The 24795-nt window shown below is 44.3% G+C and overlaps 2 protein-coding genes across 4 annotated transcripts in view; both read left to right on the plus strand.

Annotated features, from left to right (window-relative positions):
- ZFP3 (ZFP3 zinc finger protein) overlaps positions 1–6632 on the plus strand; it is a 91060-nt gene extending 84428 nt beyond the window's left edge. The window contains exon 5 of the mRNA XM_072821594.1: positions 6412–6632. The gene's annotated coding sequence lies outside the window, so the exon portion shown is untranslated. The remainder of the gene's footprint in view (positions 1–6411) is intronic.
- Positions 6633–15149: 8517 nt separating this feature from the next.
- The window catches only part of RABEP1 (rabaptin, RAB GTPase binding effector protein 1), a 101266-nt gene continuing 91620 nt past the window's right edge, over positions 15150–24795 (plus strand). The window contains exon 1 of one of the 3 annotated variants that reach the window (XM_072821603.1): positions 15150–15300. In XM_072821603.1, the coding sequence (XP_072677704.1) occupies positions 15267–15300 (34 nt within the window). In that variant the 5' untranslated portion in view covers positions 15150–15266. Of the gene's footprint in view, positions 15301–15889; positions 15951–24795 lie in introns of those variants that run through there. The other 2 variants (XM_072821604.1, XM_072821602.1) reach the window with 2 other exon arrangements.

The raw sequence follows: 24795 nt of genomic DNA on the forward strand, positions 1-24795 counted from the left end.
TGTGTTTATAGATGTATTAATTTCCTCTTCCATTTTATGAGCAATTAATTAAATGTAAATATATGAAACAGTCCAACCAAAAGACCAAGATTGGCAATGGATAAAAGAAAAAAATCGTGAACTGCATGCTGTTTTAAGAGCCATTTAAATTCAAAGAGTGGAAAAGATAGTCCATACAAATAGTATTCAAATGAGAAGTAGGATGACTGTGTTAATACTGTATAAAATACACCTTAAAACAAAAATTGCCAATAGCAACAAAGAAGGGCATTTTATAATAATAAAAAGGTTAATTACATTTTTAATTTTTTTTCTATTCATGATAGACATAGAGAGAGAGAGAGAGAGAGAGAGAGAGAGAGAGAGGCAGAGACACAGGAGGAGGGAGAAGCAGGCTCCATATGGGGAGCCCGACGTGGGACTCGATTCAGGGACTCCAGGCTCACGCCCTGGGCCAAAGGCAGTTGCTAAACCACCGAGCCACCCAGGGATCCCCTAATTACATTTTTAAAAATGTTTTATTTATTTATTCATAAGAGACACAGAGAGAGAGAGAGAGACGAGAGAGAGAGGCAGAGACAGAGGGAGAGAAGCAGACTGCATGCAGGGAGCCTGGTGTGGGACTTGATCCTGGGTCTCCAGGATCACACCCTGGCTGAAGGCGGCACCAAACCGCTGGGCCAGCGGGGCTGCCCAAGGTTAATTGCATTTTAATTACAAATATATATGTACCTAATAAAAGAGACCCAATGAAACAAAAATGGACAGAATTGAAGGAAGATATAGACAATTGAACAATAATAGTTGGCTTCAATACCCCATGTTTAGTAATCTATAGAGCATCTAGAAAGATCAACAAGGAAATATATGACTTGAACATCATAAACCAATTAGATGTAATAGCACCCAACAAAAGCACATTCTTTTCAAGTTTACATAGAACATTTTCTAGGCCATAACATTGTGTTAGGCTATAAAATAATCCTCAGTAAATTTGAAAGAATTGAAATTGCATATAGTATGTTCTCCGACACAATGGAATGAAACTAGACATCATTAGCATAAGGATATTTGGGAAATTCACAAAAATCAGAAATTCAGAAATCAATACATTTCTAAATAATCAATGGGTCAAAAAAAGAAATCACAAGGGATGTTAGAAATTACTTTGAAATGAGTTAACATGAAAATACAACATATCAAAATTTATGGACTACAGATACAGGAGTGATTAGAGGGATATATAGCTCTAGATGCCTGTATTAAAAAAAGAGAGAGGGATCCCTGGGTGGCGCAGCGGTTTAGCGCCTGCCTTTGGCCCAGGGCGCGATCCTGGAGACCCGGGATCGAATCCCACGTCGGGCTCCCGGTGCATGGAGCCTGCTTCTCCCTCTGCCTATGTCTCTGCCTCTCTCTCTCTCTCTCTGTGTAACTATCATAAAGAAAGAAAGAAAGAAAGAAAGAAAGAAAGAAAGAAAGATTTCAAGCCAATAACCAAAAATTATACCTTAGGAAATGAGAAAAATAGGAGTGAATGAAACCCAAAGCACTTTGAAGGAAGACAATAATGAAGATTAGAGTGAAAATAAATGAAACAGAGAATAGAAAAACAATAGAGAAAATCAATAGAACCAAAGTTGGTTCTTTGAAAAGATCAGCAAAATTGACAAATCCTTAATGAGATTAAGAAATATAGGGGATCCCTGGGTGGCGCAGCGGTTTGGCGCCTGCCTTTGGCCCAGGGCGCGATCCTGGAGACCCGGGATCGAATCCCACATCAGGCTCCCGGTGCATGGAGCCTGCTTCTCCCTCTGCCTGTGTCTCTGCCTCTCTCTCTCTCTCTCTCTCTGTGACTATCATAAATAAATAAATAAATAAAAATTAAAAAAAAAAAAAGAAATATAAACAAGGGAGCACCTAAGTGGCTCAGTGGTTGAGCATCTGCCTTTGGCTCAGGTTGGGATCCCGGGGTCCTGGGATCGAGTTCTGCACTGGGCTCCCTGCAGGGAGCCTGCTTCTCCCTCTGCCTGTGTCTCTGCCTCTCTCTCTATGTCTCTCATGAATAAATACATTAAAAAAATATAAACAGGGGACATTACTACCAACCTATGGAAATATTAGGATAATAAAATGATATTATGAACAATTGTTTGCCAATAAATTAGATAATTTAGATGAAATGAACAAATTCCTAGAAAGAAACAAACTGCTGAAACTGACTCATGAAGAAATAGAAAATATGAATAGATCTATAACAAACAATGGGGTTGAATTATTAATAAGAAAAAACTACCTGGAAAGAAAACTTAGGGCCAGATAGCTCCACTAATAAATTCTATTAAATGTTTCAAGAAGAATTAACACTGATACTTCACAAGCTCTTTTAAAAAATAGATAGGTGAGGGTACTGCCCCACTCATTCAATAAGGCTGCTACCAAACCAAAAAGAAGATATCACAACAAAGAAAACTACAGACCAAATTTTCCTATGAATATAGATGCAAAAATCCTCAATAAAGTACTAGCAAACCAAATTCAGCGAAACATAAAAAGTGGCATTTATTCGAGGAATGCAAGACTGGTTAAACACCTGAAAATCAATTAGTATTATACACCATATCAATTAGATTAAAAAAAAAAACACAGGATCATCTCAATAGACACATAGAGAGATCATTTGATGAAATCCAACACCCTCTCATGAAAAAAAAACCAAAAACCTGCCTGTTAAAGTAGGAATACAAACTTCCTCAACCTGATAAAAGAGATCTATGAAAAACTACATTTTAATGATATATGGATGAGACTCTGAGTTTAATGGTGTGTGGTGCGTAGACTGCTGTGTTTAGTAATGTATGCATGAGATGCTGTGTTTAGTGGTGCATGATCCATGTTTTACTGCATGAAACACTGTTTCGTCACACATAGTGTGTGTGCTATTGTGTTTAGTGATACATGCACCAGGCAAGTGGTATATAGTGTCTATGCTATTGTGTTCAGTGATATATGTGTGTGAGATATTGTGTTTAGTGCTCACACTGCATGTTCTTTCTTAAGTGATACATGTCTAAGACATTATGTTTAGTGGTATATGGTAGGTGTGCTACTTTGTAAAATAATGAAAGCTTTCCCTCAAAGATCAAGAGTAATACAAAGATGTCCAGTCTCATCACTTCTATTCACCATCAGACTGGAACTTTTATCCAGGGCAATTAGGCAAGAAAATGAAACAAAAGACATCCAGATTGGAAAGAAAGTGCAACTATGTTCTCGGATGACATGATCTTGTATATAGAAAATCCTAAGAAAAATGGGATGCTTGGGTGGCTCAGTGGTTGGGTGTCTGCCTTCCGCCCAGGGTGTGATCCCAGAGTCCCGGGATCGAGTCCCACATTGGGCTCCCTGCATGGAGTCTGCTTCTCCCTCTGCCTGTGTCTCTGCTTCTCTCTCTCTCTCTCTCTCTCTCTCTCTCTGTCTCTCATGAATAAATAAATAAAATCTAAAAAAAAAAAAAAAAAAAGAAAGAAAGAAAAAGAAAATCCACCAAAAAACCATTGGAACTAATAAATGAGTTCAGCAAGGATGCAGGATACAAGACTAATAGACAAACCCCGGTTGTATTTCTATACATTAGCAATGAAAAATCTACAAATGAAATTAAGGAGTCAATTCCATGGGATGCATGTGTGGCTCCGTGGTTGAGTGTCTGCCTTTGGCTCAGGGAGTGACCAGGATCGAGTCCCACATCCGGCTTCCTGCATAGAGCCTGCTTCTCCCTCTGCCTATGTCTCTGCCTCTCTCTGGGTGTCTCTCATGAATAAATAAATAAAATCTAAAAAAAAAAAAAAGTCAATTCCACGTACAATAGCTCAAAAACAATGAAATGCCGAGGGATAAATTTAACAAAAGAAGAGCAAAATCTATGCTCTGAAAACTGTAAAACATCGTTGAAACAAATTTAAGACAGATAAATGGAAAAACATACCATATTCATGGATTGGAAGATATTATATGGTTAAGGTGGCAATTCTCTTCAGAAGGGTCTAAGATTCAATATGATGTCTTTTAATATCCCAGATGATTTCTTTGAAGAAATTGACAAGCTGATCCTAAAACTCATAGGAATTCAAGGAATCCAGAGTGGTCAAAACAATCTTAACCAAGAAGAATAAAGCTGGAAGCCTCACACTTTTTAAAAAAAATATTTATTTATTTATTTATGATAGACATAGAGAGAGAGAGAGAGGCAGAGACACAGGAGGAAGGAGAAGCAGGCTCCATGCCGGGAGCCCGATGTGGGACTCGATCCCGGGACTCCAGGATCGCGCCCTGGGCCAAAGGCAGGCGCTAAACTGCTGAGCCACCCAGGGATCCCCTCACACTTTTTTTTTTTTTTAAGATTTTATTTATTCATGAGAGACATACACACACACAGAGAGAGAGAGAGAGAGAGAGAGAGAGAGGGAGAAGCAGGCTCCATGCAGGGAGTCCGACGTGGGACTTGATCCCAGGTCACCAGGATCACACCCTGGGCTGAAGGCGGCGCTAAACCACCACCCGGGCTGCCCCTCACACTTCTTGATTCCAAAATATCAAATGTATCGTAAGGGACCTGAGTCCAGAATATAAAAAGGATTCTTACAACTCAACAATATAAAGAAAAATACCTATTTAAAAAATGAACAGGGATCCCTGGGTGGCGCAGCGGTTTGGCGCCTGCCTTTGGCCCAGGGCGCGATCCTGGAGACTCAGGATCGAATCCCACATCAGGCTCCCTGCATGGAACCTGCTTCTCCCTCTGCCTGTGTCTCTGCCTCTCTCTCTCTCTCTCTGTGACTATCATGAGTAGGTAAATAAAATCTTTAAAAAAAAAAAATGAACAAAAGTATCTGAACAGACATTTCTCCAAAGAAGATATGCAAATAGCAGTAAGCACGTGGAAAGATGTCTGACATCATTAGACATTGGGGAAATGCAATTGCAAGCCTCAATACACTACCACTTCACACATACTAGGATGACTAAGATTTAAAAAAAGAGAGAAAATAAATAACAAATGTTGGCAAAGGTGTGGGGAATTTGGAACCCTCATACACCCTAGAATTGTAAAATGGTATACCTCTTTAGAAAACAGTTTGGTAGTTCCTCAAAGTGCTAACCCCAGAATTACTCTGTGACCCAGTAATTATCCTCATGGTTCTAGACCCAAGTGAAATGAAAACATGTGCCCATACAACTTGTCCGTGAATATTCACAACAGTCTTACATGGAAATAACCCAAATATTCCTCAACTGATGAATGGATAAATGAAATGTGGCATATCTGTACAAGAAAATCTTATCTGGCCACAAAAGGAGACAAAATATCAACACCTGCTACAGCACAAACGACTCTTGGAAAATTTATGCTTAGTGAAGGAAGCCAGACACAAAAGATAACATATTTATGGTTCCATTTGTATGAAATGTCTGGAAGGGGAAAATCTACCTATATGGAAAATAAAGAAGTGGTTGCCAGGTTCTGGAGGAAGAGGAGAATCGATTGTGATTGTAATGAGAATGGGGTTTTTTTCTGGCGATGATGAAATGTTCTAAAATTGATTGTGGTGACAGTTGCCTATCTTCTTTAATATGTTACACATCACTGATGTGTATACTTTAAAACAGTGACTTTTGGGGTGCCTGCGTGGCTCAGTTTGGTTAAGTGTCCAGCTCCTGATTTCGGCTCAGGTGTTGATCCCAGGGTTTTGGGATCAAGCTCCACATTGGGCTCTGCTCTGAGAATGGAGCCTGCTTCAGATTCTTCTCTCTGTCCCTCCCCACTCCCTGCTTGTGTGTGCTCTCTCTCATAAAATAAAATAAATAAAATAAAATAAAATAATAAAATGGCGAGTTTCATATTATATGGATTATATTTCAATAAACTGTAATAAAAATTAGGAAATACAGAATATATAGGCTTCTTCCACCATTTTTAAAATAAAATGTAGCACACTGGGGATGCCTGGGTGGCACAGTGGTTGAGCCTTTGGCTCAGGATGTGATCCCGGGGTCTGGGATCGAGTCCCACATGGGGCTGTCTGCAAGGAGCCTGCTTCTCCCTCTGCCTCTGTCTCTCTCTGTGTCTCTCATGAATAAATAAATCTTTAAAAAAAATGTAGCACACAGTATACTTTTTTGACCTCTGCTTTTTTTCTACTTAACAATGTACCTTGGCATTCATTTCATAACAGTACATAGTACTCCTCTTCATTGTCTTTTATGGCTACATAGTACTTGATTATGTAGCTGTACTACCTTTAACTCAACAATTTTCTTATGTAGGTGGCATCTGGGTTGTTTTTAATATTTTGCTATTAAAGATGGTGCCACAATTAATAAACCTGTTGTTTCTTTCTTTCTTTTTTACAGGTGTATCCACAGGATAACTTCCTATAAAACGGATTACTATATCTGGGGCGCCTGGCTGGCTCAGTCAGTGGAGCGTGCGACTCTTGATCTCAGGGTTCTGAGTTTGAGCCCCACATAGGGTATAGAGATGACTTACAAATAAAATCTTAAAAAAAAAAAACCCTCCTCCCCAGATTATTGGATCAAGAGGTAAATCCATATTAATACATAATTTTGTTAAATATTACCAGATGTTCCTTCCATAGCATCTGTTCCATTTTTGTACCTTTGACAGCAATGTAAGAAAGTGCCTATTCTCACAGCTTCATTAACAGGGTAGGTTTTCAAGCTTTTGAGTTTTTGTCAATCAGTGGTTGATACACAGTATCTCAGTGTATTTTCATTTGGGGTTTTAATTTGCATGAAATTGAGTATCTTTATATATGTTTGAAAAATTTTTGATGATTTTTTAAAAATGAACTACAGTGATTTCTTTCAGGTTTTTCTATCAGGTTTTTGGCTTTGTTCTTCTAGATTTTTACAGCGCTCTCTGATACATTCTGGCTGTTGACTAGAAATATCATCTAAACTGGTGACTCCTAAATCACATGCCCATGCTGAGCTCCAAACTCATATATCCAACCACTTACTTGATATTTCACTTAAAAAAACCCAATAGTCAGTCTTGTCTATCATGGGAAAAACAGAATTCTTTATTTTCCCCCTTGAGTACTTCTTCATCTCAATGAATTATATCCAAACACCTGACTGTTTTTCTGTATCTCCTCTGACAAAGCTCTAGACCAATTTGCCACCATTTATCTCCCTGAAGATGGCAGCACCTCCCAATTGGCCTCCCGTCTTCTGCCTTTACCTCTTCTCTTCTCCCTAACCCATTTTCAAAATAGTGACCAGGATGATCTCTTTAAAAGTGTAAATCAGATCCTTCCCACAGCAGGTGGAATCAAATAGAACATATAATTGAGCTCCTTGGTGTGGCTTCCGTGTCTCACGGGAGTTGACGCTTGTCAACCTCTCCAGTTTCCCTACCCAGCTGGTCCTCGTGGCTTTCTTTGGTCTCTTGAACATGCCAGGCTTATTACACTCTTGGGATTTTTACACATTTCTCCTTTCTTTGCATGACTATCGTTCCCCTCCACATCTTCCCACTTGGGTCTCTGCCAAAGTCGCCCCATCCTCTACTGCTCTAGTTGATTTTATTCAAGGCCTCTCCCCAAACCAGTTGCTGTTCTGGAGATCTCTGTTATATGAACGAATTCACCCCTCTTTGTTTAAAAAACCATTTGAGGGGGCAGCCCGGGTGGCTCTGTGGTTTAGCGCCACCTTCAGTCCAGGGCGTGATCCTGGAGACCTGGGATCTAGTCCCACATCGGGCTCCCTGCATGGAGCCTGCTTCTCCCTCTGCCTGTGCCTCTGCCTCTCTCTCTGTGTGTGTCTCTCATGAATGATAAATAAATAAAAATCTTTAAAAAAAAAACATTTGAGGGTCTTTTTTTAAAAAATTATTTTGCAACAAAAATAATTCTAGGTAATGTATATAGGAATTTATCATCCATAAAATGGTATATTTATAAAAATTATCAACCATAAAAATGGAGGAATCATGATTTGGGAACAATTACCTATCTATCTGAAAAAAAATAAATTCAAATCCCTCCCTCATACCATACAAAAAGTGACTTCTACTAGATTAACAAGCGAACCATGAGAAATCAAAAATGTAAAAATATTGGGAGAATTTTGGAAAAACTGTTAAGAATACATTAGTGAATTTGGGGATGACAAAGGCCTTTCTTGGAGAAGATAAAAAAATGCAGAAGCTGTAAAAAGACAGATGATTAAAACTTAAAACACCTGTGAATAAATAGTAATTTATTATTCAAATTAAAAGAAAAATAATAAACTGGGAGAAAAGACACTGTATCTAACACACAAAAGATTAATATCCAGAATATGAAAAAAATATCCAGAATATGTTCAGAATTCCTCCAAATCAGTAAAAAAAGGTGAATAGCCAATGACAAATGGGCAAAGGATATATAAAATTCACAGTAGATGAATACAAACAGTCAACAAGAATATGAAAAGATCCCTAACCTCACTGACATTCAGGGAAATGGCTTCTTATAACAACATTATTATATAATCTTTTGCCCATAAGATTGGCAGATAATGAAGATTTACGGAAGCCAGCATTGGCAAGGATATGCAGAAATGACAACGTTCACACACTCTCGGTAGGAAAGTACAATGGCATGATACTTTGAGGGTAATTTGTCAGTATCTGTTATGACGAAAAGGGTTCATCATGACTTTTGATCTGGTAATTCCAGGTAGGTAGATAGGTAGGTAAGTCTCCTTATGTGAGTGAGGAAAATCACTCACATAAATGCCTAAATAGGCACACATGTGCCTTGCAGCAATGTTTGTACATAATGAAAAAATTCTGATTAACCAAACTGGAAAATTATGTGAGAGTTAAAAAGAATAAGGAGAGACGCAAGTTCAGAATCATATGTACAATGTGATCTCATCTATGGGAATAACATGAAACAGAGGCATGTTTCTGCATGTCCATAAATGCGCAGAAAAATGTCCAAAAGGATTCATAGAAAGCTCATAATAGTAGTTTGCCTCAGGGAGGAGTGTGGGATTGTGCCCATGATGCAGGGAGTAGAGATTGAGGGGGTGCTTTTGCTTTATCTGTATTTTTAAAAATGTATAATTAGAATTTTACTGGAGTAACTTGGAAAAAAAAGACAAGAAATGAAAGGTAAAGTAACTTTTGGAGGTATTGCTAACAATTCTAGAAATGAATGTAGTTGATAATGGCATAGCGGTGTGGGGTATTTGCTGATACCTGACAGACATAGTTAGCCATCGCCAAAAAGGCATACAGCAAAAAGGCATACGCTTTGTAGTCACAGACTCCAGATTTGAATACTGGTTCTCCCAGTCACTGTGTGATTTGGGCAAATCACTTAACTTCTCTGAGCTCTGGGATAGCAAATGGAATCTACAGCAGAGGGCTTTTAGGAGGATTGAAGAGATAACATATCTCTAGGTAAAAAAAAAAAAAAATCTTTAGTACATAGTAGGTGCTCAGCTAAGGGGTGGGTATTATTAGTAGCAATGATTAAAATGATAGTTTGTAACCCAGTAAGAAGTTAGAAGCAAATGAATGGCGACCAAACCGAATCAAATCCCATGGGTTTATTTTTTTTTTAATTTATTTATGATAGTCAGAGAGAGAGAGAGAGGCAGAGACACAGGCAGAGGGAGAAGCAGGCTCCATGCACCAGGAGCCCAACGTGGGACTCGATCCCAGGTCTCCAGGATCGCGCCCTGGGCCAAAGGCAGGCACCAAACCGCTGCGCCACCCAGGGATCCCAAATCCCATGGGTTTAATTTGCAGGTTGTACATCTTCTCACCACCAGAGATTCTTTATGATTTGCTCCATATACTCCTAGTGTTATTCATTTGTTTATTAATTCATTCATTGACTCATTTAATAAGTATTTACTAGGCGCTTCTTACACTGGGGCCTAGACATATAAAGTTAACATGTTTGTGTCCCCAGGCACCCCGGGGGCTCAGTGGTTCAGTGTCCAACTCTTGATCTCAGCTCAGATCTTGATCTCAAGCCCTGCATTGGGCTCCATGCTGGGTGTGGAGGCTACTTAATGCAACAACAACAACAAACAAACCTGCCCCATGGGAGAAAGAGACATATGGCCAGTTGCCAACGTGACATGGGAGTTACCCACATGGACATTGGACCTAGACAACCTGGTTCTCTTTTCCAGATCTATCGCTCAGTTGACCTTGGATTGGTTATTTAACCTCTTTGGTTTAGTCATCTATAAAATGAGTTGTCAACATTTCCCACCTCCACTCCCCACCATAAGGTTCTTAAGTAGATTAGATGCAGGGTGCCTGGGTGTCTCAGTGGTTGAGTGTCTGCTTTTGGCTCAGGGCATGACCCTGGGGTCCTGGGATCGGGTCCCGCATCAGGCTCCCCACAGGGAGCCCGCTTCTTCTGCCTGTGTCTCTGCCTCTTTCTCTGTGTCTCTCATGAATAAATAAATAAAATCTTAAAAAAAAAAGATTAAATGTGTAACTACAAGGGTAAAGTGCTTTGCCCAGTGCTTGGCACATGGTATGCCCTAGTGGATGCTGGCCACTTTTATCTCCAGGCGGTTATGCTTCTGTCTGGTTGATGTCATAAAAGGGGAATTCGGAGAGAAAGGAGCACCCATCAGATATAAAGACACATGTCTATCTGGCAAACCACATATATTAAGTAATAATGGATCCCTCTATGTTGTTAATCAACAGCTAACATAAAACTGGCATAAGAACTTCTTTTTTTTTTTAATTTTTTTTTATTTATTTATGATAGTTACAGAGAGAGAGAGAGGCAGAGACACAGGCAGAGAGAGAAGCAGGCTCCACGCACCGGGAGCCCGACGTGGGATTCGATCCCGGGTCTCCAGGATCGCGCCCTGGGCCAAAGGCAGGCGCCAAACCGCTGCGCCACCCAGGGATCCCGAAAACTGGCATAAGAACTTCTAATCAGCATGAATTAAGTAAGCAATGTGGTATAATTTCTGTCCAGAGCAAAGAAACGTGACATTTTAGCCTTGGGAACCTTACTTAGGGTAAATGGGATGGTTCTGTTTAGCTTTGAAAATATTGGAAATTTCTGCCCTGGATTTCTAGGAATATCTTCACAGACTGACTTCTTCTAAGGTCCGGGGATCCCTCATCACCAAGATGGAAACTAATAATCCAGGGAAAAGGAAGGAAATGAAAGGAAAGAAGGAGAAATGGAAGCAGACATTTATAGACAAACTACCATGTGTTAGGTGCGTTATCTCCTAAGCTGTCCCAGTGCGTGTTGAGGCTGGCCTATTATCCCCATTTTAGCTAAATAAACAGGGGTTCAGAGAGGTCAAAGAGTGCTCATCGGTGCCAGGACTCCAGGTCTTCTGGTTCCAAGCCCGGAGTTCTTCTCTGGACAGCAACCTGCATCTCACAGGAGATGTGAGGGAAGTCATCCCTGTGTTGTGGCGCTGTCCGTATACTTCTCACTTGGGAGAGGGATGGGGCAAGAATGGATTGGAACAAGGATTACAGATCACCACCTTCCAACTCCAGGTCCCAGAAAGGGATGGTAGCTGCTTGAGGGATAATCAGAGAGAGAGAGAGAGAGAGAGAGAGAGACCAGGCTGGGGGATTATGGCTGAAGACATAAAGGTATCTGTCCCTGGTTGGCTCTTCCTGGGAACTCTTAGGAAGGCAACGCCCAGGTGGGGACCTTCGAAGTCTCCAGATGCCTGGATACAGACATTGCTCCTGGGGGAGAGTCCCCTTGATTCCCGTCCCTCCTTCATAACCTTGACCAAGGCTAGAGAAGAATGGTGCCTTGACCTTACTCCCTGATCCCTTTCTGTCCTTGAGAATCTGGGTCGCAGAGAGAGAGAGTGAGAGGGAGAGAACACTACTGAGTGCTGTTAGCTGAATCCCAGGTTGGGAACCCGGTTTGATAGCCATCTGCATAGGATATAATTTTGAAATGGAATGCATCCGGGAAGATGTGGTTGATCTCCTCTGTGCCTGTTGTCTACCTTTTGAGTTGAGAGGCGTAGAATGATGTAACATGCGGGACAGCACCTAGTAAAGTTCAAAAGGCGGCAGGTGTGTTATTGTCCTTGTTACTGTAGCATCTTGAGGCCAAAGAGGATTGCAGAGATGGTCTCATCTAATACCCCAGATGCGGCGGGAGGCCTTGGCCAGCACCTCTGACCAACTGCCAACCAGCTCCGCCTGCGCCCTTGGAGCGACAAGGAGCTCACTCCTCCAAAAGTAGCCCCAGTTAGCTCTCACTGAGAAAAAGTTCCTTGGCTTGAGTTGAGGTCTGTCTCGCCGTACTCCCTGGGCAGATGGCACATTTGTACCCACTGTCCTCCTGGATTTAAGGACAAAGTCAGGTCTCAGGTCATCTTTGCCTGCTGTGCACCCCCCCCCCCCCCGCCAGAGTACCTTTCCTCAATATCTTTGTGTACTTTGCACAGAATACTTTGCAGATTCTTCATTCCCCAGAGCTCCACCCACTCCAGCTGGTCACTATCCCCCTGCAAATAATGGTGCTCAGAGCAAACACAGCCAACACTGCCAACGTGACCCGAGCAGAGCAAAGTGCGACACAGGCATCACCTCCTATAATCTATACCCTGTGACTATTAATGCTGCACAAAAACAAGTGCTTTCCGGCAGTGGCATCACATTTGTTCATGTTAAGCTTGCATTTTAAGCAAATATCCTGCACTCTTTCTTACCTAAACTATATCCACGTCCCATATTTATAATCAGTTTAAATGGCCCCTCAAAATGCTCTTCTTAATTTTATGACCCTCCCTCCCTGGTTCAGGGATTACTGTCATGACCTCTCTGATACTCATTCTCTTCCCGTCTTTAGATTCCTGTCCATCAGGTTTAGTTTTGCCTGTTTGGGAACTTTCTATAAATGGAATCATGCCATATGTATTACTTTACAATTTGCTTCTTTTCCCCGAAACTATGTTTGTGAGATCCATCTACGTTGAATATGCAGGAGTAGTTTTTCATATTATTACTATAGAGTATTCCATTGTATGAATGAATACATTACAATTGATTTATTCTACTGTTGGTGAACATTCAGATTATTTGTTTATTGTATAAACTGTGCCATCTCAGATATTCTTGTATGTGTCTCTGGGAGACATGTGCAATATAATTGATAAGTGGTTATTTTATGCATTTAAATCTTGTCTCTCAGTTTTTTAAAAAAGATTTTATTTATTCCTGAGAGACACAGAGAGAGAGAGGCGGAGACACAGGCAGAGGGAGAAGCAGGCTCCTTGCAGGGAGCCCAATGCGGGACTTGATCCCAGGACCCCGGGGTCATGCCCTGAGCCAAAGGTCAGCCACTGAGCCTCCCTGGCGCCCCTTGTCTCTCAATTTCTTTCAGAATGAAGGAATCCTGGCTTTTACATCTCATAAAGGCTTTGAGTGCACACTAGTTTTCTCTAGAATATATACTTTGGGGTAGAATTGCTGAGTCTTAGGATTTACATAAAACTAGGAAAATGTACACAACGCTTGCATGCTCCTTATTTGATTTAGAAATTGCTTTTTTAAAACACGTGTCTAGCATGGGGGCCGGATGTGCAAGCCAGCAGTCTGACCATTTCTGAGCAACCTTGATCTTGAGGACCTGCCTAAAGCCCCAAATTATCAATAGCAATAAACATGCTTCTTACTCATTGGAAGAGTCCCTTCTATAGAGGGCATCAGTATCTGCTATCTTTATGGCTCCTGCCTCATGTTAGTCATCACAAGATAGAAGATGCACTGGCTGCCCTATCCTGGACAAGAGACATTTGTGGGAGGGGGCAAGTAGGAAAAATGACCCTGCTTGCTTTCTCAAAGGTACACCAGACATCTGAGGATATTAACTGCCTAAAACAGTCAAGCCCTAATGTTAGCAGGATTTAGGGCAAAAGTACAAATGGATGCCATACATCTACCTAAATTATTGAAGATTATAAATCATTTCATCTAACAGTTGACCTTCATATGTTCCATTCTATCTTGACCAATGCACATCTTTGATGATGCAGAAGACCAGGCTCAGATTCAGAATTCCTGAACTCCTGAGATGTATGCACTTGACTGAGTGGTAAGGGGAGGTAAGGGGAGCCCTGGCCAGGCTGGACTGTTGGCTGGTGGCCTAATGGCTGGTTTCTGTGCACACGGCAACTCAAAGGTCCAAGTGATGTGCCACCTCCCACAAACACAGTTGCGTCTTAGCCACTTTTAAGGGATGGCCCGATGGTGCCCTGCAGAGGATGATCTGGGGAAGAGGCAGGGCCTCCAGCCATGGTGTGTGCACGTGCATGAATCTGTGTGTGTGAGATTCTGGGGTCACAGTTTCCCAGAGCTTGGTCTTGAAGGAGGGGCACAGGTTCCAGGTGGGCATGTTCCCTGCACTCTGTGGCCAGATGGGGCTAGACAGGAGCCGCTATAGAAGGTAGGGGCCTAGGGCAGGCTCTCTCGCCCAGGTAGAGGGGCAGCACTGTGCACCTGTCATCCCTCCACACCTCCCACGAGGAGTGCCGCGGGGACCGTGTTGGGCTGTATCCCCAGCATCTATCGCAGCCCCTGGCACCTGGAAGTCACACAGGGCATACGGGTGCTCCGTGTCCAGACCGCCAGAAGCGGCTCCGCTTGTACTTTCTCAGCCTCCATGCGGAGGAACCTGTGTGAGGTTCCAGGAGGTGAAGTGACTGGCGCAAGGTCACACGGCCAGAGGGGGTGGCGGCTGCACCTGCGCCCCCTTCACCCCCGGCCTCCTCGCCCGCCCCGCCCTCGGGTTTTACCGGGTTCTTCTTTTCGTGGGTACTGGGGCAGAGGACTCGGAGCGGCCCCCCGGGGCCCCGGCAGCCCCCGCGCCCCCGCGCCCCCGCGCCCCCGCAGCCGGCCCTCCACCGCCCCCCGCGTCCCCTCCTCCAGCGCCGCTCGCTCGGCCGCGCGAGGCCCCGCCCCCCTCGGGCGCCGTCACGTGCCGCCCGTCGCCCCGCGCCTGCGCGCTGCTTATTTCCCGCTGTCAGGATGAGGAGGCGGAGGTCGGCGCTCGGGTCCGTCTCTGCCCGCGGCTGTGGCGGCGCCGGCGGCTCCAGCCATAGCGGTTCTTCCCTGGGCGGCGGCCGCGGCGGCTCGGTCGACGCCTCCTCCGCCAGCTGAGTCCGCGGGAGCCCGGGACGCCGGCCGCCCGCCCCGCTCCGCTCCGCGAGGCCGCCGCCCGGCCATGGCGCAGCCGGGCCCGGCTCCTCAGCCCGACGGTGAGGCGCCCACCAAGGCCGGCGCGGCGGGCGCGGCCTGCCTGCCCCGGGCGGCGGGGAGGGGCGGGGGGCACGGCGGCGGGCGGCGGGGGCGAGGACGGGGGCCTCCGTGGGGCGCGGCCGGGCGGTCGGGGGGGCGGCGGGGAGGGAGGGAGGGCCGGGCACGTGGGCCGTGCGGCGGGGAGGCTGCGGCCCTCGGGGGCCCTGCCCGGGCCCTGCCCGCCGCGAGCGCGGGGCACCCCGCGGGGCAGCAGGACCGGGTCGCGCTCGCGGGCGGCCCGGGCGGGGGCGGCGCGGGTGGGGGGGCCTGGAGGCCGCGGACCCCCCCGCGGACGGGCGGTGGGCAGCCCCTCCGGCACGCTCGCAGAGACGGGCCCCTGCAAGCCTTTGTACTTTGTGGGTGAACACGGCCCTCTGCGTGTGGTCAGGCGCGGTCTGTCGCCGTGGGGGGGGGGCGCGGGGGCCCCGGGGGAAGAAGGACAATGCTGTGTGATGTGGAAGTCGAGGAAACGTGTCTTGTGTCGCACTTGCCTGGGTGGAAGGAAAGACAGCCGCATCCCAAGTCCTCCAAGTGGAGTGTCGGAGTCCTTGGTGACCTTCTGGGATGCGGGCTGAGCTGCACACTCCAGAGGTGGACCACCTGGTTCCAGGTTTTACCGGCTGGACTTGGCGTGGGGGGGGGGGGGCACAGTGTGCTAGTGCGCCGGCTGCCTGCAGGGTGTCTGGGTGACAAAATTCTTGCAGGTGCCCCCGGCCACTCTAGGCCCGAGTTGGGCACACAGTAGGTGCTTCCTATGCTTGGGCCTTAAAATAGCCTTTCATGAAAAACGTCGCCTGTGTCCTGGCCTTCTGGGAGCCTGAAACAATGTTATCAGATTCTAGAGCTAGCGGCTCTCCTGGAAGCAGGCTCCAGAGCCAGCGGGCGACCAGTTTTCGGTTTCGCGGGTTGGCCGCGGACAGATGGGGGAGTAGCCGTCCCTGGACGTGTGCGTCCGGGTGGGCTCCGGGAGTCCGGCTGCCTGCCGTCCGCACCTTTCGCACTGGGTGTCGGGGAACAACACTGCCTTGGCACAAACCCCTCTTTGTTGCTGCTGACAGAGGCAGAGCTCTGAGAGCCCCAGGGGCTGCCGGCCCCGAGCCTGAGTGGGAGGTGTGCTCAGCTGGCTGCGTGCACACACGTCTGGGGCGGCTCAGGTGACCCGGCAGTCTGGAACGAGAGCTCTCTCCCCCTGTGAGATGCGAAATAGTCCTCCTTGGAGATAGCCAGAAATGACTAAGCACTTGAAAGAGGATGGGAAAAATGAACTTTAGGAAATCTTGTGTTCTTTTGCTATTCTTAGTACACGTTTGTTCCCTGTTTTCCAAATCCTGTGACTCTGGGATGGTGGGATTCAGTTTGCCTAGCTTGCAGTATTTATTTTCAATTATCGTAGTAAATGAGCAGCCGCAGCTACCGTGTACACGAGGAGAGTGCGGTAAATCCGACTGCTTTGTGTCGGCGCCTTCTTAGAAGTTTGCTGCGGGGAATTTAATTCTGCGCACTGGCCGAACTTAATATAGGCCGCTTCTTAACACCTTAGCCTCAGGCAGCTCCCATGTCCTTATCCGCAGAGCCTTAAACATACGTGCAGAACTCTTGAGTCGTACTGACAGTTTTTCACTTTAATCCTGCATCCTGCTTTTCTCATTTTAGAAGCAGCTTGTCATTTGTGTTGATAATTGTTTTCCTTTCTTGACATATCTTTGTTTTCTGTGGAAATATGGTAGATTAAGAATTGATTTGTGTGTAAATTGATAGAATGAAATGTAATTTTCTTTTTGTTCTTTTTAATTTCTGCTTTTGTGAATTTATTTTAGTGTTGGACTTTTTTTGTTTGTTTTGTTTTGTTTTGCTAGTGCATCTTATTCATTTAGAATCAGGGTAATTTTAATAGCCATAGAAATTTCATCTAATTATTCCATTTCACCTTGAGAATTCGAAGAGTATATAGAACGATTTTATTTTTTTATTTATTTTATTTTATTTTATTATGATAGTCACACACAGAGAGAGAGAGAGGCAGAGACACAGGCAGAGGGAGAAGCAGGCTCCACGCACCGGGAGCCCGATATGGGATTCGATCCAGGGTCTCCAGGATCGCGCCCTGGGCCAAAGGCAGGCGCTAAACCGCTGCGCCACCCAGGGATCCCTATAGAACGATTTTAAAATTTTAATATTTTAAAATCCTAGTGAAACTGTATAGTAGAAACATTTGCTGTGATTTTTTTATTTAAAAACACTGCCTTGTAAAGTTCCTCCATTAAAAATGCATGTAGTAAGAAATGTATCTTCCCTCTTCTCTTGGAGGTCACCACTAGTACCTTTTCTGTCCTTCTTGACTTTTTTCTTGTAGTTACATAGACGTGCTGACTATGGTTTCTGTAGATAGGTCTATGACTTGTCTATTCCATTTAGTACACGTTGGCTGTAATTACTGCGCCTGTGAGTGGTCCTGTGGCCATGTCATGTGCTGTCAGCGCTGCACGCCTTGGCTCGGGATCCTCGGGTGGGTGCTACTGTTTCACTGATGAGGAAACTGAAGTGCAGACAAGGTAGACGTGTCTGTCGAGTTCCGCCTAGAGGAGGTGGGGGGGGGGCAGCCCAGGTTCACATCCAGCCCACCTCCTGTCAGGGCACTCTGGTCTGTTTACCAGATTACAGATGACTTTCCAGGTCAGTGTTAGAGATCTACTTCATTGCCTCACATGCATGTACTGCGCATGATTTATTTGCCTGTTTCCCCATTGGTGGACAGCTGTTTTTATTATTGGACAAGTTTTTCATTATTGTCTAAGCAGTGCTGCCCTAGATATCCTTGTATCTATTTTTCAGTTAGTTTTGCTGTTACTTTTTTAAGACTACTGACTCTAAAAGGACATGAGCTCTGAGTGGTTTAAATTTTAATAGCGATTGTTAGCTTACTCTCAGAAAAGGTATCGATTTACATACCTGCCAACAGTATGTGAGAGGGTGGGTTTCCTTTGCACTCTTACCAGCCTGAATAGTGTCAGCTGTTTTGAATTTATATCTTCTGATAGATTGAAATGATAAAATGATATTCTTCAGCTAGCAAATGTTTGTGTACCTAGTCTTTGCCAAGCCCTATGCTAGGTTCTAGGAAATCCATGATGAACTACTTGTCTGGCATAGCTGTAGGTATTTGGGATACATCAGTGGTAACACAGATGATGAATAGTCCTTCTCTTGTGTGGGAGAAACAGATACTAAGCAACAAATATAAGCAAATAGTATAGATTGTCAGGTGACAGATGCTGTGGGAAAAAAAAATATAGCAGGGTAAAAGGAAGGGGGATGGGCTGGTTGTAAACAGGGTGGTCAGAGCCTTCTTGAGAAGATGACATGAAGGAGGTAGAGGTTTCAGCTATGAGGCTCTCTGAAGGAGGAGTATTCCAGACAGGGGTTGGGTCAGTTTTTGCAAATGCTTTAAAGAAAGGTGTGTCTGGCATGTTTGGGGAAGGGCATGGCAGTCAGTATGGCCAGAATGAAGTTGTGGGGGGAAGGGAGCGGGGGGGGGGGGGGGAGGAGGGGTGTGGTGGGAGAGGTGGGATAGGGGAGGGAGAGAAGAGCAGTAGGATAAGAGGTGAGAGGTCATGGCTTGGGGCAGCCCTGGTGGCTCAGCAGTTTAGTGCTGCCTTCAGCCCAGGGCGTGATCATGGAGACCCGGGATCGAGTCCCACGTCGAACCCCACGTCGAGCTCCCTGCATGGAGCCTGCTTCTCCCTCTGCCTGTGTCTCTGCCTCTCTCTCTCTCTGTGTCTCTCAAGAATAAATAAATAAAATCTTAAAAACAAACAAAAAAACAGGTCATGGTGTAGGGGCAAATGTTGTACAGCCGATTGGCTTTCACAGTGAGAACCACTGAAAAAGTTTTGAGAAGAGTGATGTGATATGACTTATGTTTTACTGGATTAGAAAAAGTGTTTTTTTTTTTTAATATTTTATTTATTTATTAGAGAGAGAGGCCGAAGCAGATTCCCTGCTGAGCAGGGAGCCTGACTCTGACCCAGGACCTTGAGATGACCTGAGCCCAAGGCAGCCGCCTAACTGACTGAGCCATCCAGGCATCGCCATGACCTATGTTTTAAAAAATCACTCCGGCTGTTAGATTGACAATAGCATAAATTAATCTAGGAAGAAGATGGTGAGGCTTGGACTAGGTGTATTGATGGAGGTTATATTTTGAAGATATGGCCAATAGGATTTGGATTAGATATGGAAGGAGAGGGAGGAGTGAAGAAGGATCACTCAGAAGTTTTTGGCTTGAGCAGCTGAGAGGTATGCAGTGCTATGAGTGCCTATAATTGAAGAATTTGACCCATTTGGGGAGTCCAGGAAAGGTTTCTGAGTGCTGGAGGTGAGATCTGAAGGAGTCCCTGTTTTGGAAGAAGCAGGGTGGTGAGAGAACTGGAGAAAGGCCAGTGTGGGCTGGCCTGAGTGGGCTTTCGGCCTCTGAGCTGAAGGTGAAGCCACTGAAGGGGTTTAAGTAAGTAGGTGACACCATGGCTTTTAAGTTTGTACTTCCCAGATAATGATTATATATACTTGGGTTTTCTTTTGTTGTGCAGAGAGCTTTAATTTTTATTAAGATCTGGCCATTTTTAAAATTTATGGTTACCACTCTTGCTTAGGAAGACCTCCCCAGCTCCCATGTTTATTTAGGAAAAACCGAACACCTTCATTTTCAACACTTTCATGGTTTTGTTTTTTATATTTAGTACATTAAACCATGTAGAATTTATTTTCTAATCTTTTTTTTTTTTTTAAACTTTTATTTATTCATGATAGGCACACAGTGAGAGAGAGAGAGAGAGAGGCAGAGGCACAGGCAGAGGGAGAAGCAGGCTCCATGCACCGGGAGCCCGACGTGGGATTCGATCCCGGATATCCAGGACCGCGCCCTGGGCCAAAGGCAGGCGCCAAACCGCTGCGCCACCCAGGGTTCCCTTATTTTCTAATCTTAACAAAGAATGTTCAGTATAAAGCATTATTAACTGAACAGGAGATTACCTCAGAAAAAATGAAAATGCTAAAGAATACAGGAATAGCAGGTATGGGGGCAGCCACTGCCTCTAGGGCTGAGGCAGAGTGCTGAGGGAAGAACTAAATCTTTAAGAGGCCACTCCCAGTACTAAGATCCAGACTCTGTGGGCCCTGGGGAGGCCACTTTCTGGCTTGCTGGGAGAAGCCACCTGCATCTGGAATTTATTTTTGACATGACATAGGGATCTGATTTTATTTTTCTTCCAAATGGATAGCCAATTGTTTTAACACCATTATTCAGTAATTCATATATTTGGTTCCTTTATAATAACTTGATAAATCTCCCTACTCCTAAACTTTGCAGAGACAGTTGATCCAAAACGAAAAAGCCCTGAGTTTGCCCTGCAGTCTTACTACTGGAGTCTTAAGTACTCCAGAGTTGCCCAGGATCGTGTGATATTCTTGAATTTGTATGCCTCACCTGGCTGGGTCCCTGGGCATAGAACTGCCTTTGAATCTGAAGGGCTCTGGTTTCTGAAATCTCGTGACTATGCGGTGAAATTGGATGTGCTTTTCTTGTATAATCACTAAATTGAGTTTAGTCTTCAGAGGAGTATTTAGTAAACATTTTTGTGTGATACAGTTGTGGCAAGGGCGGGGGAGCGGGTTGCGGGGCGGGGAGGCGGGCAGGATGTAGAATGAGAGAGATGCGGTTCTCCTTTCAGTAATCTGCATCCAGTGAAGGAATGGGCCCAGTGAAGGAATGGGCCCCGGGTACACTGACCGGGAACTGTGGAGGTGATCCAGTGTTGCTTCCCTCTGGCGGATCCCAGAGGAAGCTGCTACTGCCAGTCAGAGAACAGGAAGAGCCATGAAGGAGGGTATCTTTGTTCATTTTTCTCATTAGATAGCCTGAATCTCTTCTGAGATTCAGTTTAGACTGATTTCTGTTTGGATGCCTCTGGAGAGCGAGGGAACTCACTACCTCCTGTTTTTGGCCAGTTACAGTGTTTTGTGTGCGCTTTAATTAAGCGGAAGCTTGCCTCGACGTACGTCTACCGGCTGGTTTTAGTTCTCTGCCCTGGACCCACCCAGAGGAAATCCAAGGCATCTTCTCTATGTGAGCCTGAAAAAAATTTTGTGGTTCTGATTTGCATTTCCCTGATGATGAGTGATGTTGAACATCGTTTCAAGTGTCTGTTGGCCATCTGGATGTCATCTTTGGAGAAATGACTGTTCAGCTCTTCTGCCCATTTTTAAATTGAATTCTTCTTTTGGTGTTGAGTTGTAGAAGTTCTTCATGTTTTTTTAGATAGTAATCTCTTATTGGATCTGTCATTTGCAACGCTCCTCCCTTTCACTGAGTTGCCTTTTTGTTTTGTTGATGTTTCCTTTGTTTTGCAAAAGCTTTTTATTTTGACGTAGTCCCGGTAGTTTTTGCTTTTGCTTCCCTTGCCTTAGGAGACATCTAGAAAGATGTTGCTGTGGCTGCTGTCAGAGACTTAACTGCTTGTATTCTCTTAGGATTTTCATTGTTTCAAGCCTCTCTTGAGACCTTGAATCCATTTTGAGTTTATGTTTGTATGGTGTGAGAAAGTGGTCCAGTTTCATTCTTCATGAGCTATCCAGTTTTTCCAACATCATTTATTATCATTTATAGACTGTCTTTTTCCCATTCGATAATTTTGCCTCCTTTATCATAGATTAATTGTGGGTTTATTTTTGGGCTCTCCATTCTGTTCTGTTGTGTCTGCTTTTGAGGCAGTACCATGTTGTTGTTTTTTTTTTTTTTTTTTAATTTATGATAGTCACAGAGAGAGAGAGAGAGAGGCAGAGCAGAGACACAGGCAGAGGGAGAAGCAGGCTCCATGCACCGGGAGCCCGACGTGGGATTCGATCCCGGGTCTCCAGGATCGTGCCCTGGGCCAAAGGCAGGCGCCAAACCGCTGCGCCACCCAGGGATCCCCCAGTACCATGTTGTTTTGATGACTACAACTTTCCAGTATAGTGTGAAATTTGGAATTGTGATATCTCCAGCTTTGTTCTTTCTCAAGATTGCTTTGGCTATTCGGGGTCTTTTATGATTCCATACAAATTTTAGTAGTATTCTAGTTCTTTGAAAAAATCTCTTGGCATTTTGATAAGGATAGCATTCAGTTTGTAGATTGTATTGGGTAGGATAGACATTTTAACTATTAACTCTTCTAATCCATGATCATGGAATATCTTTCCATTTGTGTCATCTTCAATTTCTTTCATCAGTGTTTTATAGTTTTATAGTTTATAGTGGTCTTTCGTCTCTTTCATTAAATTTATTCCTAGGTATTTTATTCTTTTTGGTGCACTTGTAGTACTTAACATTCATTTGATGATCACTGAGCCAGATGTCAGTTGTTAATGATGTCTGTTGGTACCCGATGATCTCTAGGTGTGTTTTACCTATAAAGAGTAGTAGTATAGAGACATGTTACTGAAAGGAGTCCTAAAGAGTAGTTATCTCCCTTGATTTTACAGATCAGAAATTAAGGACTAAAGAACTGGAAGTGACTTGTATTATAGCAAAGACAATACTAGAATTTAGGAGGAGAGTGGGGCTGTCATTTCTCTTCTGGTTACTGCTTCTGTTTATGTGGAATGAACTTTGTCTAGATGCCTCATTATGATGTTGCCTGAACAGAATCATAGAATTGATGTAACTCGATTATAGTCTAAATGCACAAAACTTGTTGAATATCATTCTTTATTCTTTAATACTTTAATTTTTAAATCTTTACTGCTTATGCCTAATGCATGGTGGGCATGGTGTTGTAGATATTACAACAAAATACAAATATTCCTTTCATTATGGAATTTAAAGTTTAGTGGTGAATACAGATAGACTTCATGAGGAAAGGGCATTTTGTCTGGCTGGCAGTAATGTCCCCAGCACCATGTTTGTCATAGGGTACATATGAGCTATAGGTATTTGTTGAAACAAAGTCAGAGGATCATTGTGCTGTTAGAATAATGTGGTAACTTTTTATTATTTACAGTATTTTGACAACACATAGTATGGAGCATCTTAAATCATCCAGAAAGTTTAGTTAATATAGTTCTTTCCCTCCATTGGACCCTCCCTGCGCCCCAAGTTATGGGAGAAAGTGGCATTTGAATAGAGCCTTGAGAATTGTGTAGAATTTCTGACAGATGCAAATGGCATCTTAGAGAAAGATGTTAGAGGAGAGGGAGAGTCCTTGCAGGGTACAGTTGGAGCGTGTGAGGGTGAGGTGAGTGAATAATCTGGTGTTGTGGGAGCCTGAGTCTTGTTTAGAGACAGACTTGAGAAAGGAGATTGAGCCTGAATGGTGGGAAGCTTTGCTTCCACTTGAGGAGTTTGGGTTTTTCTAGGTGATGTGGGTAGGCCTGTGTGTTTTGATAGAGTCATAGTGTGACCCAACCTGTGCTGTAGGAAGCTTGCTCTGGAAATTATACAGGGGGTAGATTGGCAGGGAGTTGGTTAAGGAGATTGGTTAGGCTGTTACTGTGGTCCAAGAGAGATGAGGGGGTTATATCTTATATTGTTGAGAGGGGAGAAAAGGAAATAATCAATAGATGCTAGAAATACTGTGGTGGGCAAGCAGCGCTTGCTGAACACTTGGTCTGGGGTGCAGGCAGGAGAGAAATGAAGGAGGATTCTGAGAATGTAGCTGCTGATTACCAATCTGGGTGACCAGCGGGAGGGTGGGTTTAAAAGGAGAAAGTACAGATTTTTTTTTAAGATTTTATTCATGAGAGACAGAGAGGCAGAGACACAGGCAGAGAGAGAAGCAGCTCCCTGTGGGGAGCCCAATGTAGGACTCGATCCCAGGACCCCAAGATCATGCCCTGAGCTAAAGGCAGAAGCTCAGTCACTGAGCTCCCCAGGCACCCCCGGATTTGGTTTTTAGTATGTTGGCGTGGAGAGGTAGTGGGACAGCCGGCTGGAAGTACCCAGTAGATAGCAGGATGGTAGCCTGGAGCTTCAGGAAGAGAGCAGGGTGTGCATGAATTTTTGGTAGTCAGATGCTTGGAAGTCTCTCAGAGTAAGCACTGCTCATTTGCTTGTGCTTGTTGCAGGATAGGTCCTGTGTTGGGGACAGGCTGTGCGCAGGGGCACAGATGAAACTGGCGGGTTGGATGGAGATGATGAAGCCAATAAGGAATTGTATAAAAGGAGAGTTAGGGGAAGATTAGTATCATTAAGAGTCAGTATTGGATGGCAGTGGTCACCAGTAGTAAACGCTGTAGAGAAGTCAGGTGAGAACCTGAGTGGTCATCAAAATCAGCACTGACCCTCAGGACCTCTGAGGGAAGAGTTTCAGCAAAGAAGTAGTAGAGGCAGCATGGATAGACCAACAGATAAGATTGTGGTGATAACACATACAGTCAGGGTAGTCACTTGAAAAGGGTCATAGAGGTGTGATATAATGTGTATG

Source organism: Canis lupus, chromosome 3, assembly GCF_048164855.1.
Source record: "Canis lupus baileyi chromosome 3, mCanLup2.hap1, whole genome shotgun sequence".
Classification (NCBI taxonomy): domain Eukaryota; kingdom Metazoa; phylum Chordata; class Mammalia; order Carnivora; family Canidae; genus Canis; species Canis lupus.